The following is a 14,892-nucleotide window of genomic DNA, read 5'->3' on the forward strand; positions in this document are numbered from 1 at the left end:
CCGTACGAGTCTAGGAGCTACCGTCGAAAATTTTCCATGTAGGGACCCACTCCTTAATAAAAATAATAAATAGGAAGTGGTCGTGAAACGTGGAAGACAAAATACTTTCCCTGTATTAATTATCTCATCAGACTTTTCTTTCGTCAAATTGGATTTGGACCTCCAGGTCCAGGAGGGGCCAAACCCTAATATGTTTGTTTTTTTCTTTTGTAAATGGTGTGTTGGTTGACATGGTTGGTGGAAATTTTCTGGTAAACGTGGACAGATCCATTTTTATTGTTTCATTTTGAATAAATTGTAGCAATAATTTCTCAATTTTAATCAGAATTTTCTCAAAATGAATTTTATCAGAGGACTATAATCAATATGAAATCTAACATCAAGTTTATTTTAAATTTCAATCTTTTTAAAGGATTAAAATTAAAAAAAACCCCATATTTATATACCTCTGATATTTATCCCGCTGCAGGAATAGGAAGTAGGATTACCACCCTCTATGATATTTATACCGCTGCAGGTATAGGAAGTAGGATTTTGGTAGAATAAACTTCTCCGAAACAGCATTCGGCCTTAGTCGATCGTGGGCCCAGCATCATGTCTCGTTTCTTTATAAAAAGAGGTATTAAGGCAAATCATTCGAATCATACAAAGTTGAAAAAAATTAGAATTCCAAGCCTTGAGAAGAGGCTTCAATAGTTTAAGCTTTGCTTGCAAAACATACATTGAACATCCAAAAGTGGAAAGAAGTTGAAAAAATCTGGGTGGTCCAACCAAACACGTTGAAACCAAAAAGGTGTGGAAAATTGAGCAACGTACTATTGAAAAGAGAATAAAAGTGAATTATGGTCCGAAGGCAAATCATTCCTTACAATTTATCGAATCTTATCTCCTCCTCATTCATCTTCCTATTGTTTAATGGAAGAATTATATGGATCCCTCACCTTTTGTCTAAACTGACATGTCTCAATCTCGATATCTCCTGAACATAGGATAGGCACGTGCTGGCCGACGCGCGATGACGACGAAAGCCATCTATTGAATGCAAATGCTGAGAACAAGGAATAAATAAAACTTATAAATTTAAATATAATGAATATGCATTTAAGGAACGTGTTCAGAGCACATGTCTAATCTATAACACTAAAAGAATTAATATAAAAATTGAATGAACCAGGAATGGGTCCTACACCGAGAGGACTCGATGATGCCGATGCGGAAGTGCCTTGACGCCGGGATCGTACGCCTCGAATCTAAATCTTGAGGGGGCACAAAACAAACCTGAGTGGACCAAGTTGATATATATATATATATATATATATAATACTGAAACAGTTATCAACATACTAACCCCTAAAGTTTTACGAAAACTTAGTATAATATGTAATAGGTTTTCCAAAAACCCTAACATGCCATAAAACCTTTCATGAAACATATGTCGTATATAGTGTGCTAACTAGTGGTATCAGTATCGCCCAAAGGCATATAGAACTCTTCTTCAGAACACTTCTTTCACAAGTATTAATCGCCCACAGGCTTTTACAGCACCTAACCCGAAGGTCAATATAAGTATCAATCGCCCGAAGGCTCCTACAACACCCAACCCGAAAGTCAATATAAGTATTATCGCCCAAAGGCAGAACAGTAACCACTAGATACACATAAAACCATTAAATATAATCTTTCCAAACATAGGTACATATATCTAAAAAACATCTTCATAGTATAAAGTCATCCATCATCTATATTATAAAGAAGTGTGTAAAACATGTTCGAAATAGTATGTCGTCATCCATCAAATATCCTACAAGAACATGGGTTCGATAGAAAATATGGTATTTCAAATATGCTCAGTATAGCATGATAATCAATTTCTCATAAAACGTTTTATAAAACATAATCATTAAATCATGTTTTCATGTATGCATTTCTACTATTAAAACATGCAATTTAAAAAGGGTCCACTTACAGATACTTCATTGCCGAAAAGCCACGTAGACTAACGAAGATGGAAACGCCACAAAGATTGCCCCTAAGCATACAAAGGGTCCAATTAATAAAACTCTTTTCAAACGATTGAATTTTGGAAAACGGACGTCAAAAATGGATTCAGGACATCGAATTAACTTAAGCAGGGTCCCGGGTAAATTTTGAAAAAGTCAACACAAGACTATTCCCTATGAAGTGTTTGGGCCAGTTAGGGTTTAGGGTTTAGTAAGGACTTGGGCTAGGGTTAAATGGGTTAAAAGGTTATAGGGTTGGGATACCCAAAAGGGCTAGGTTCCAAAGGTTCAATTCGGCTGGGCTGGGTCAAAGGCTAGTGGGCTAGCTTCCATGGCCCAATGGCCTGGGGTCATTTGGGTTCTAAAGGGTTTCGGTTAAATAACCGAGCCTAAGGCCTAGTTTGGGTTCTCAAAGGGGCATTTGTTTCACATTCTTAAGTGGGATTGGACTAGCTAGGATTATTGTCCTAAGTTTGGTATGCTTGGGGACTAACTTAAATAAGACTAGTCCGGACTCGTGTGGACTCCGGGCCTCGTTAAATCGTCCAAATTAGTCCGGCGTTGAACCATGAGATTGCTAAGAATGCCTTTCTCACAACGTTGTCTCCTTCGCTGTTCCTCATCTCTCTGTCTCTCCCTCTCCCTCTCCCTCTCTCTCTACTCTCGCGTGTTCTCTCCACTGTTCTCGTTCTCTTACTAATGCTTGCGTCATGTCACTCTCTCCTCACCCTGAACCCAGATCAAGTCATCTCCCTCTCTTTCCTCGTCCTGCTCGATGCCGAGTCGATTTGCACGACCCAACCTCGATGTCAAGCCGATTTGCACGACCCAACCCATATCACGTCCTCTCCTGCTTTCTCCTCATCCTGCTCGAATCAAGGAACACAGCTGCGATTTCGATTTCGATTGAAATTGAATTTTTGATTGTTTGTGTTTTGGGAGCTTTATTGATTCAAATGGAAGAGAAAGATGTGGTTGCAAGTAGTGGAATTTGGATGGAGAGCTTTATTAATTGAAATGAAGGAAAAGTTGTGATTGGAATCTATGGAGTTTGGATGGAAAAAAGGAGAGGGAAGAGAGGTTTTAGGATTGTTATATAACAGGAAAAAGAAATAGAAAAAGAAAAAAATAATTTATTTTATTATTTTTATTATCCTACTTCTTAGTTTGACACTGCACCAAACACTTCACTAAGTTAGTACTACTTAGTCTAGTCTAAGCCAGTCCGGCTTAGTCTCTGAAGCTAGTCCAGTCCGAGATAGTGCGGTACAACAAACGTCCCATAAGGGTTTTAGGATGCGTTCAAAAGGGGTAAAGGATTAGGCTACCCAAAAGGGATGGTTTTTGGCCCACCTGTTTCATGGGTCGCCGAAACCAGAGAGGAAGAAAGTCGGAATCCGGTCGGGGAATTCCCTAGCTCCACTTGGCTTCGTTTTCCATCCAAAACTCATCATATAAATGCCAAAATAAAGCTACGAGGATGGAGATTCGAGTCATACCACTTAAACTCACGGTTGTGGTCGAGAGGTGATCGGAAAAGCCTTTGCAAGTCACGGCACCTCGCCAGAAAACTAGGAATACCTTCCCCGAGTGTTTCTTCGTGGTTTTGTCGTCCAAGAACACAAACATACGATTAGAAATGTATCATGGGAACCAAAGGGAGAGATTTAAAGGGTTTTTGAAGCTCATCTACATCGAAGTAAGTCAGGGAGAAAGTGAACAGTGGACTCCGTTATTGTTGAGCTTTAAGGTCCTCAGTCCGAGGTTCGTGATAGCATGGTCAAAGTGGTGGTGAGTGGTTGTAGTGAAAGGGGGGACGCGGGGAAGAGTGAAGAGCCAGAAGGAGAAGTTTGCGAGAGAGAAAGCTCGGGGGATGTGAGAAGGTGAAAGCTGAAATAAAGAGAAGTGATCTGAGAGATTTGGGGAAGGTGAAACTGCCACGTGGCAGGTAGGGAAGAGAGGAACCGGGGACATAAATCAGGGGGTGGGCCCATTGGGTTCATTAATTATGATCCAAAAACAATTTTTAAATAAAAACCCAAAACTTAGTAAAATTACAAACTAAATTTGGGGAGAGGTTTTACAATCTACCCCCCTTAAATAAAATTTCGTCCCCGAAATTTGAAATAACTTACTACACTGAAAAACTCGAAAATAGGAAGAAGAAAAGAAAAAAAAAATATATATATATATACACACACACACATAGTGAAGAAATAACTTAACTAATCAGTAACGTCTTCCGTAGATGGGTCTAATTGCCCACTTGCTTAATGAACCAAACAAATAAGCTATCAATATCATAGTCTGCAGCCGCAATATCGACAACACATTGTTGTTTGGATAAACAAGTAGTAATTTCCTGAGAGTGCACAATTTCTCATATTGTAAAATTTGATCCTCCGAAAACAAGTTCGCAAAACTCTTATGTCAACCCATGTTGCCTATAGAAACTCTTGTACCATGTCGTAAAAAGTGTAATACCCAAACCCACTGCAGATTTTGTTCCTTGCGTCTCCTCCTTAAAGATTGCTCAAGTTCTAGATCAAATGGAATCAATTTTTGTGCTGCTGATCTAGTTCTGACCATGCACAGATTGTTGTAATCTGCAGTACTGCTGTAATCTGTAAAAATAAAATAAAAACGAAATTAAATTATTATTTTTATGTGTATAGACAGCAATAACTAACTGTAAATCTGATTAGAACGAATTATTTTAAATAATCCCCGGCAGCGGTGCCAATTTCTTGATAGAGATTTTACCACACACGCAAACGGGTTAAAAACTCTTATATTACTTGCAAGAATGACAAGGTTGTTATAGTATAAAATGGTTCTCGCAAGGTCGTTCTCCACAGGAATTATTAAATAATTCAAAACAAACCAAATTCCAATTAATTATTGTAAAGCAGAAAGTTGAGATGATTGGTTTTATAACCTACTTAAATTAAAACGAATTTAATTAATAAAAATAAACTAATATGCAATATTAAAGATGAAAGGAAAAGAAAACTGTTTTGGAAAAATCAAATTAAGAAAGCACTAGGGTTCCACCATCACCTAGCAATCATATGTATTTTTACCAATTACTTATGATTTACACATGCCACTTTGAAGGTTAGGTTTTCCTAATTTATATTCTACTTGGAACCTCCAACGTAGAACGTATATCTAACATGCAACCCGTCCGGACGTTCGGATCAAATCTGAACATGAGAGACTCATTATGTTTTATGAAAACCCTTTGAAAAACCATGCAACCCTTAAGACGTGGTGTTCATCTTACGTGAAATTACAATTATTAATCACAAGAAGCCAGCGTCAATTTCAGGAAACCTTCCGACCAAAATTGCATTAAATTACTTTTCTAAAGATCCTAATGGTGATCAGGCATTAAGACAATTAGATAGTTTTAATCACGGTGATCAATAATTCAAAGTATGCATGCAATCAATCACAAGCAATTAAATAAAAATTACATATTCATGCTAAGGCTCAATGTGACATCCCACATTGTCTAGGGGAGTGATCCTTAAATGTATATTCTCATCCCTACCTAGCATGAGGCCTTTTGGGAACTCACTGGCTTCGAGTTCCGTAGGAACTCCGAAGTTAAGCGAGAAGGGGGCTAGAGCAATCCCATGATGGGTGACCTACTGGGAAGTTGCTCATGAGTTCCCAAAAACAAAACCGTGAGGGAATGGTAAGCCCAAAACGGACAATATCGTGCTACGGTGGTGGAGCGAGCCCGGGAAGGGATCCGCCCTGGGCCGGGATGTGACAATTGGTATCAGAGCCTAACCCTGACCGTGGTGTGCCGACGAGGACGTCGGGCCCCTAAAGGGGGTGGATTGTAAGATCCCACATCGCCCAAGGGAGTGATCCTTAAATGTATATTCCCATCTTTACCTAGCACGAGGCCTTTTGAGAGCTCACTGGCTTCGGGTTCCGTAGGAACTCCGAAGTTAAGCGAGAAGGGGGCTAGAGCAATCCCATGATGGGTGACCCACTGGGAAGTTGCTCGTGAGTTCCCAAAAACAAAACCGTGAGGGAATGGTAAGCCCAAAGCGGACAATATCGTGCTACGGTGGTGGAGCGGGCCCGAGAAGTGATCTGCCCCGGGCCGGGATGTGACAATTTGGTATCAGAGCCTAACCCTGGTCGCGTGTGTGCCGACGAGGACGTCGGACCCCTAAGGGGGGTGGATTGTGACATCCCACATTGCCCAGGGGAGTGATCCTTAAATGTATATTCTCATCCCTACCTAGCACGAGGCCTTTTGGGAGCTCACTGGCTTCGAGTTTCGTAGGAACTCCGAAGTTAAGCGAGAAGGGGGCTAGAGCAATCCCATGATGGATGACCCACTGGGAAGTTGCTCGTGAGTTCCCAAAAACAAAACCGTGAGGGAATGGTAAGCCCAAAGCGGACAATATCGTGCTACGGTGGTGGAGTCGGCCCAAGAAGTGATCTGCCCCGGGCCGGGATGTGACACTCAAGGCTTCGCCCTAGCAAAAGGAATTAGTTACGAATATTCATAATTGAAATCATAGAAAATATTATTAAGAATAAAAGGAATGAAAACACCTTAAAATAGAAAATCTCCAAGAACCTTAGCCAAGTTCTCTGTCTCCTCAGGTAGCATAAAATAAAGCATCCTCCAAAACCTAGAACCGGCCAAAGCCTTTTAATATCTCTCTAAAAACTAGCGCACAAACCCTAACAATCAAGTATTTTATCCCACTAAGAAACTAAATAATAATAAAATAAAATAGAAAATAAAGTCCTAATTAAACTAGGAAAAACTGCACAAAAACTGTTCAGCCACGTTTTAACCTCAAATCTCCTCCAAATCCGGCCTAAGATAGCTTGTTTTAAAGATAAGAACGTCCTGAACACATCTCCAGAAGGCCACGAACCCATCCAAGGTCATCTTGGGCTCCAAAACGCAAGTCAAGCCCAAAACGTCACTATTCCAGCATTGCGCATTGCTCCTTTATTTTATTGCCAGAAAATCATCGCTTGGTAGAAAAATCTGATATTTTGATACGATCAAGCCAGGTGACTCACCACATCCTCCAATTGGAATTACTCCAAAATTCATCCATTTGGCCATGTTTTGCTCCAGAAGAAGTTGAAAATCCTATATTAGAAATACAATTCAAAGTATAAAAATTCTTCCAAATTATTAACCAAAATATACTAAGAATAGGGTAAAATATATAATATAAAATATACTCATGACTAATCAATAAATCACAATGTTACATCTACTAAGTTAGTCATTAATTCAAATTACCATCCTCGTTAGGGCTGAGTTTGGTTCAAAACGGTTCAGTTTTTTCTGGTCTTGTTTCGGACTAGTTTGGTTTTTTTTTCTTTTTTTCTTTTTCCTTCAATAACAAAAAAAAAAAAAAAAAAAAAAAAAAAATCCTTAGAAAACAAAACTTCCAATGGAATCAAAGACAATGACAATAGAGCAAAAACATTAATTAGTCCAAATTTCCAATAAATGCAATGAGAAATGGAGCACCCAAACTCTACAGGAAATGCGTTAGTTAGTCCATAAATTAACAGAAACAAGCAACAGACAGCTAAAGGTGAGTAAAGGCTGAATGAAAACTTACAACAGGGGAAAAAAGAGCGTGCCAATACTCAGCACATTGGCATCTTTAGAACGGTTGGGTGTAGAGCATATTGAGTGCCCAGATCACTTGTAAAATCAAGAGGACTAGAATCATAAATGTGTCCAGTAATACACCTTCTGATCAATCGATGTTCACCAGAATCAAGAATCTGCAGTTACATTTAAAGTTATTACAGAGTACAAACATTGAAATAAAATTAGAAAACTTACCCCAAATCCAGAAATCAACTTCTTAGTGCCAAATACAAAGTCGGGTATCCACTACTTACAAAACTTACCCCAAAAACCTTGTACATACAAGCTTTTATACCAGCAAAAAGAGCCACAAAGACTACAGAACATGGCTTAACCCTTAGCTCCTGCATACCCAAAATATATAAATTAATAATAGGACACTCCATAGAGTAAACTTCGAAATTCGAATGGGATGGGATTTTACACCACATAAGACTTCGGTTCTTCCTCGCCATTAGGCGAGTAATACACATACACACACAACTAACCACAAGTCATTGCCCCGGAAATCAGATCATAGCTCCGTATTAAATATATGCATCAAAATCTAAAGAAGCAATGGATAAGAAATTGGCAAACTGGGAAGCAAGCTGACCTCAACTAGCCCATTGAGAATAACAAAGGCGAACGATATGGCCTTTTCGGGATTGAATCTACACAAAATTTCATCACCAAAGCAGAAAAATAAGCTCGAAATGCAGCGAAATTGAATAAAACTCCAATCTTTAAATCCATCCATGAATCATAAACCAAATATCCAAATACAAGCAAGTCCATGAACGATTCAGCACAAAAAGAATTCTAAAAATACGTCTCATGCATCTTACGTTCTGTTTGGGTGGTGAGCAAATGCGCGAGAAGTGAGAGTGTGAGACTAACCTTTTGCTGTTGAGACTCGAAATGGCAAGAAGAATCTGACGGCGAGTTGTGAGAAATTGAAAGTGAGAAGGGTCGCGCCGTTGCAGGTTGCCCGGGATTCAAGACCGAGCAAGACAAAGAGTTTGAGAGAGACTGAGAGTGATTGAAGTTGAAGACCGAGAGAGAGAGAGAGAGAGAGAGAGAGAGAGAGAGAGAGAGAGAGAAAGAGAGAAAGAGAGAAAGAGAGAAAGAGAGAGAAAGAGAGAAAGACAGAGAGAAGGCTCAGGCTACACGAAGGCCTCAGGGTTACTGGCTTTAGGGTGGTTAAAACGACACCGTTTCTAGAATAGGATTATTAATTAATAAATAACTACAAAACAACGTCGTTTGAAGAACTTCGGTTTGATTTGGTTCAATATATTTGGTTTGGTTTTCGGTATGGTTTTCTTCGGTTTTTTGTTTTTTCCAACCCAACCCTAATCCTGTGGCGATCAAATTTGATGTACTCATTTTGTGTGTGGTCTTTCTGTGACCTCTATTATTGATTGATACGTGTTAACTTTACGACAACAAAGTTAAGAGAGTTAAGTATTCACATGTGTCAATGAATGATAGAAGTCACATAGTAACACATACAAAATGAGTGCAGAAAATTCCATCTCATCATCATGAATTCTTATCCATAGAACTTGTGGAAACGTAGAACTCAGTTTAACTATTTATCCAATTGGTTATTTTTAAAGAGGACTTGACGTTATTACTTTAATTTATAAATTAGGAGAACGAAATAATTTGAATGAATGATTATGGTCATGAGTTTCTTTTTAATATTCTTGCATATGTAAACATTACAATTAGGCTATAATAAAGCTCTGCTTTGAAAAATAAAAATCGTACTTTATTATTTTTAGATTGTGTTTTAATAATTGAATACGCAGGACCATGCTTGGCATGACAATTTGCATTGTTCATTAAGTAAATAGGGTGACATCTGTATAAGATTCATACTTCTTATTAATCAACACTTGTCAATTATGTACATGACTGTTACATATGTGAGCGACTGATACTAGCATTCTTGAACACGAACGACAAATCGAAAATACAACACAAACTCTAGTATCCGACGACCGCAAACAGATTTCACCGAACCTTCCGACGGCCCATAAGCCCAAGGACCTTCTCCCAAAGCCCAACACTTCCCACACTCCTCAAATCAATCACACTTGGGCTACAAGCTGCCACAGTCCAATAACCAGATCTTATTTCATCCTTCAACTGCTCCTTCTCCCACCCACAATACCCATCAAAGAACCTGAACTCCCCAAGCCCAACCATATTCCTCTTCACCATCTCAGCCGCACACCCCACACTTTCCTTTGTCCCATAGTACAACCCCTTCATCACCTCATCAAAAACTCCACTCCTCCCAACTACATCATCACCCCCTTTGGGCCTCACCAAGAACAACCCGTCTTCCAACGGCCCGCCGAAGAACAACGGCCGGTCCGAGAACGTGCCCGCCACGTCCAGAGCGGTCGACCGCGTTTCCTTGATCGACATGAGGGAGGGCCGGTTGAGTATGATGCCCGACGGTCCCAATGGCCCAGTGGACAACACCAGAATGACTGTCCGTTCGAATATGTGGACCCCGTCGAGCTTTTCGGTTGCAAGGAGTAGGCATCCCTTCTCAGGCTCGTGGATTTCGTGAGCCCATTTGTCACCAACAGTGATGGGCTTAGGTTGATCCACCACAGTGTCAAGATCAAGTGAGGAAGTTGAGGTGGGCTCTTTTGACCTTGATTTCTCTGCAGCTACCAGTCTTGCTCTGAATGATCGCCAATCTGCATCAATGGATGGTTTGTGATCATCGTTGGACGGCGTTGATGACTCCCCACGGCTACCTATCATTCGACAGAAACCCCGTTAGAATATGCAAGAAGAGCATGGAATTTTTCCCTGCTTGAAACTAAAAGGCAATAGAACAACTTACATGTTATTGAAGATGGAATCCCAACTCTTTTGGATTGAAGTTGAGTGAAATTTCTGTTGGGAGAAGTAACAGTTTTGATGAAGGAATTTGAGGCAAGAAAACAAGCTTCCATTGATGAACTTTTGACGGTAGATCAAAGCTTCACAGATGGCAAGAAAAAAAGAATAGATCATGCACTGATATATAAGCTAATAATATATGCAAAGACTCAGAGAGTGAGAATAAATGTGCACCACACGGTGGTGTTTAATCCAAATCCCAATCCATGTTGGATGTTACTTCCTAATTTGCAAGCTTTCAAAGTATGGGCCAGTGGATATGACTTTACACATGGCACAAAAGGACAGGGACCTCCTTCTCCTCTGTGGGTAAGGGGCTTTTCTCATCAATCAAACCAATCTGGGTGACGTGTCATACTTGTACCCAGTTGTTTGTTGGGCACTTGCTCACCAAACTTTGAAGCACAATAACTTGTTAGATGTAATTATTTGACAGATGTCACTGTGTCAGTATTCTAAATTAGTAACACACTATCATGTTAAAAAGTTAAAACACATGGCAATTGTTTTTAAGATAAGTTTTTCTTCTGTGAATGAAATAGCTTACAACACAGTAGTTCGATGTACAATTGTTTTTAAGATAACATATTTCATTAAGAAATTCAAGGTTGAGTTACAACTTACAGCATATCAGCAAGAGCGATCCTTTCTCGTCCCTTTTCCGGCTATTTGATCGCGATATTATTTCCTAAATTTGAAATTGATGGCAGAGCGGTGGCAAGCAGTGATATGGATACGGTGCTATACCTGTAGACACTTCCCCAGCTCTCTGCAAGGATTGTACTAGTGTGACACAGTAAGGCAGTAACAAACTTATTATCTCACTGATAAAAATAAATGGCATTGATCACTGTTAGAGGTTAATTCCAATCTACTGATACACATATGCAACAAATTAAACGATTGATCCCCTTCTATTTATCAACAAGTATACAAGTTTATAATCTAAGAACATTGGACAGAAGTTTCTCCTTGGAAATTTTCCTATTAGGAGGCTTGCAGAAGTGTTTCTGGCCAAGTTTAAGTCAGCTGATGCTCACCACATAAATGCCTCTTTCACAATTTATCCACCTATTACATTGCTAATACTCTGCGATGACAGATTCAATTGCTTGAAGTCGATACGAAGTCTGTCAATCATCCCATACACTTCGTCGGATTTAGGGTGTAATTTATCAAAAACTGTAAATTCATGGACCTCGTCGTCCACCTCGATGGAACTAGCCCCGGATGGTTTTTGGACTCCAGTGCTCCTCATTTGCATCCTTACATTGGCAACATTTGCCCAGTCACCAGCTGCAGCATAGATATTTGACAACATGGAAAAGTTTCCCGGTTCAGACGGGTCTAACTTAACTAGGTGATTAAGCACCTCCTCTGCTAGTTCCCGATCATTATGCATCCGACATGCCCCCAAAAGGGTACCCCATATAACAGCATTCGGTTCCATTGGCATGCTATGCACAAGCCTAAAAGCCTCCTGGAGACGCCCACCACGACCCAAAAGGTCAATCATGCAACCATAATGCTCAACTTCAGGTACAATCCCATACTCCTTCTCCATCGTGTTGAAGGCATGAAGACCTTCCTCCACAAATCCTACATGTGTACAGGCACATAAGACCCCAATGAAGGTCACTTTATCCGGAAAAAACCCAGCTTTCACCATTCGAGAGAAAAGCTCAAGAGCCTTCTCGCCATGCCCGTGCATGGCTAACCCTTGGAGCATGGCATTCCAAGACACCAAATCTTTTTTCGCTATCCCATCAAAGACTCTAGATGCTTCATCCAACACACCACACTTGGCATACATGTCAAGCAAAGCATTCGAGACAGGAGTACTACACTTGAACTGATTCCTCTCAATTGAGGCATGAACTTTCCTACCCAATCCAATCAAACCAGACTCTGCACAAGCAGCCAATATACTAATAACAGCACCATTATCAGGCTTCAATCCAGCTTCCTCCATTTGATCATATAGCATAATCGCCTCCTTCGCAAGCCCCTTCTCGGCATAACCAGATATAATAATAGTCCATGGAACCAAGTTCCTGAAGGGCATCCTATCAAACATCATTCTTGCCATACTCATATCCCCAGCTTTGCTATAACCCGAAACCAGAGTCGACCACGAGACAACATTCCTCTGAGGCATTTTCTCAAACAATTCAAAGGCTTCATTCATCTCCCCAGCCTTCACATACCCATCCAATATTGTATTCCAACTAACCGAATCTCTCTCAGGCATTTCTTCGAACAAGCGGCGTGCATCACTCAGCTCCCCAGCTTTTGCCAACCCACCAATCATTGAATTCCAAGACACAGTATCTCTCTCTTCCATCACCACAAACAGCTTCTTCGCCTCGCTAACACCAATCAATCCACACTTTGAATAAGTATCAATGAGCGAATTGGGCACGAAGATATCCAACCCAAATCCAAATTTCTCAATGTGGGCATGAATCATTTGAACTACCGGCAGCCATGGACGGCCCAAACAAGCTTTCAGAAGAAATGGGTAAGTAAAATTATCGGGATAAACCCCATTAATCTGCATATCGAAGAAGGCCGCGAAGGCCTGAGAAGTCTGCGAGTTCTGAATGTGAGCTCTGATAAGAGTGTTGTACAGGTGGACATTTGGGTAATCAATCTGATTGAAAACGTTTACCGCCAGCGCCATCTGCCGGCAGAGGGAGAAAGCGGCGATGAGCTTGGGCGCCGAGTGGATGTCCTGGTGGAGGTCGGCTTTGAGGATTTGGGCGTGGACTTGCTTGATGTGGCTGAGGTTTGTACATCTGTGGAGGTCGGAGAGCTTCTGGTCTAAGATCCGTCGCCGGGAAACCCACGACGGGGATCGAACTGGTACACACATTTGCATGGCGGGAGAGAGAGATTGGAGCAGAAAGTATGGATTTTTTTGTGTTCAGTGTGAAAAAGGCATGGCGGTTATTATGGTTTGTGGGAAGCAGTGGCTAGGACTTGATTTTTTATCTCAGAGAGAGAGAGAGAGAGAGAGAGAGAGAGAGAGATTTGAAGAGGTTGCTGAGTGGACTGACCCAATTTGTAAGAGCTAAAGAAAGGGTGGGCTTTTGCAGCCCAATCTCTAGATCCACTCAATTTTGCTTTGATCCAAACAAATTGATTCTGATTGACGTGATTTAGGTGAATTGATCAGAATAATGAACCCAGTTATTCTCCGGATCTCTAAAAATAAGCCTCTAAGGATCAAATGATTCGGGCTGTTGAAATGTAATCTAATGGTTACAAATAGGGGAGTCCCTCTAAAGTTTTAATAATTATAGTCATTTAATCAAATTTCAACGGTTCAGATCACTTGATCCTTAGGCTCAGATTTTTTGGATCCGAAGAGAATCTGGTTCAGAGTAATGAGCTCAACTCTTTGTCCTCGAGTTATAACTTTTCTTCTAAATATTGCTCAGATAAGAAAAACATTATATTATGATTATACACAGTTTAGGATATGTATATCCTAGTGCCCCAGGGTATATGGCAGTGATTTTCACTTTTTTGTTGGGTGCAATTAAAGATAGATGGGAGAAATCGGTTAAGGTAATTTATACACGTGAATCTAAAATCTGCATATACTTTGGTTAGATGATGCAAATATGAAAATAAAGATCAAGTCAAAATGGGTAGAGGAATACCTAGGAAGACTTTGAAAGAGACTTAAAAAAAAAAACATGGAGTATTTAGAGCTAATGGAAGACTCGGTGCAAAATCGAGCGCATGACGTTCTAGTATTTATATTGCAGACCTTATTTAGTAGGATAAAGCTTGGTTATTGTTGTTTATATTGTTCTTGTTTGCGCTCCTTACTTCCCTTTGTTTATTCAGTTAACAAAAACATAACAAATATGATATACGAGTGCAAATAGACAAAAATGAGAGTGTAAAAATCGTCACCATAATTTTGGTTACTAAATTCCCTTATAGTGATGTCCAAAATATAGGAAAGTTCAATCTTACAAATTTCCTTCTAGAAAAACACTCTTCAATATGTCCTAGTTGCCTTGCCTACTAACCGTTCCACTCAATTATATTCTTTCACCACTAAGTGCTTAAACAAAGCAAACATTAATTCAAATAAAAATAGAAATGTCATGTGATAAGAGTTTAGGAATGAAAGCGGAGATCTCATGGTCGTTTTTGTCTTGTTCTTTTTTCTTAAATAAACCCATGTGACAAAAATTGTTGTCATTCTCAAATTGTTCCTGAAACACATCTAAAATGAAGACCAAACTTAGCAAGTCACTGGGTAGGTGAGAACCATTATTTGTTCCATCCACCTAAGACAACGCT

The 14,892-nt window shown here is 40.0% G+C and overlaps 2 protein-coding genes across 2 annotated transcripts; both read right to left on the reverse strand.

Moving 5' to 3' along the window:
• Positions 1 to 9,512: 9,512 nt before the first annotated feature.
• On the reverse strand, positions 9,513 to 10,782 carry LOC137708423 (uncharacterized). Its single transcript, XM_068447501.1, has 2 exons — positions 10,511 to 10,782; positions 9,513 to 10,421 (listed from the first exon to the last, which is right to left on the reverse strand). Exons 1-2 carry the CDS (start codon positions 10,620 to 10,622, stop codon positions 9,661 to 9,663), a joined length of 873 nt encoding a protein of 290 aa, XP_068303602.1. The 5' UTR covers positions 10,623 to 10,782; the 3' UTR covers positions 9,513 to 9,660.
• Positions 10,783 to 11,184: 402 nt separating this feature from the next.
• LOC137708424 (pentatricopeptide repeat-containing protein At3g29230) lies at positions 11,185 to 13,555 on the reverse strand. Its single transcript, XM_068447502.1, has one exon. It carries the CDS (start codon positions 13,448 to 13,450, stop codon positions 11,633 to 11,635), a length of 1,818 nt encoding a protein of 605 aa, XP_068303603.1. The 5' UTR covers positions 13,451 to 13,555; the 3' UTR covers positions 11,185 to 11,632.
• Between the last annotated feature and the right edge of the window lie 1,337 nt (positions 13,556 to 14,892).

This window comes from Pyrus communis, chromosome 11 (genome assembly GCF_963583255.1).
Source record: "Pyrus communis chromosome 11, drPyrComm1.1, whole genome shotgun sequence".
NCBI classification, from domain to species: Eukaryota; Viridiplantae; Streptophyta; class Magnoliopsida; order Rosales; family Rosaceae; genus Pyrus; species Pyrus communis.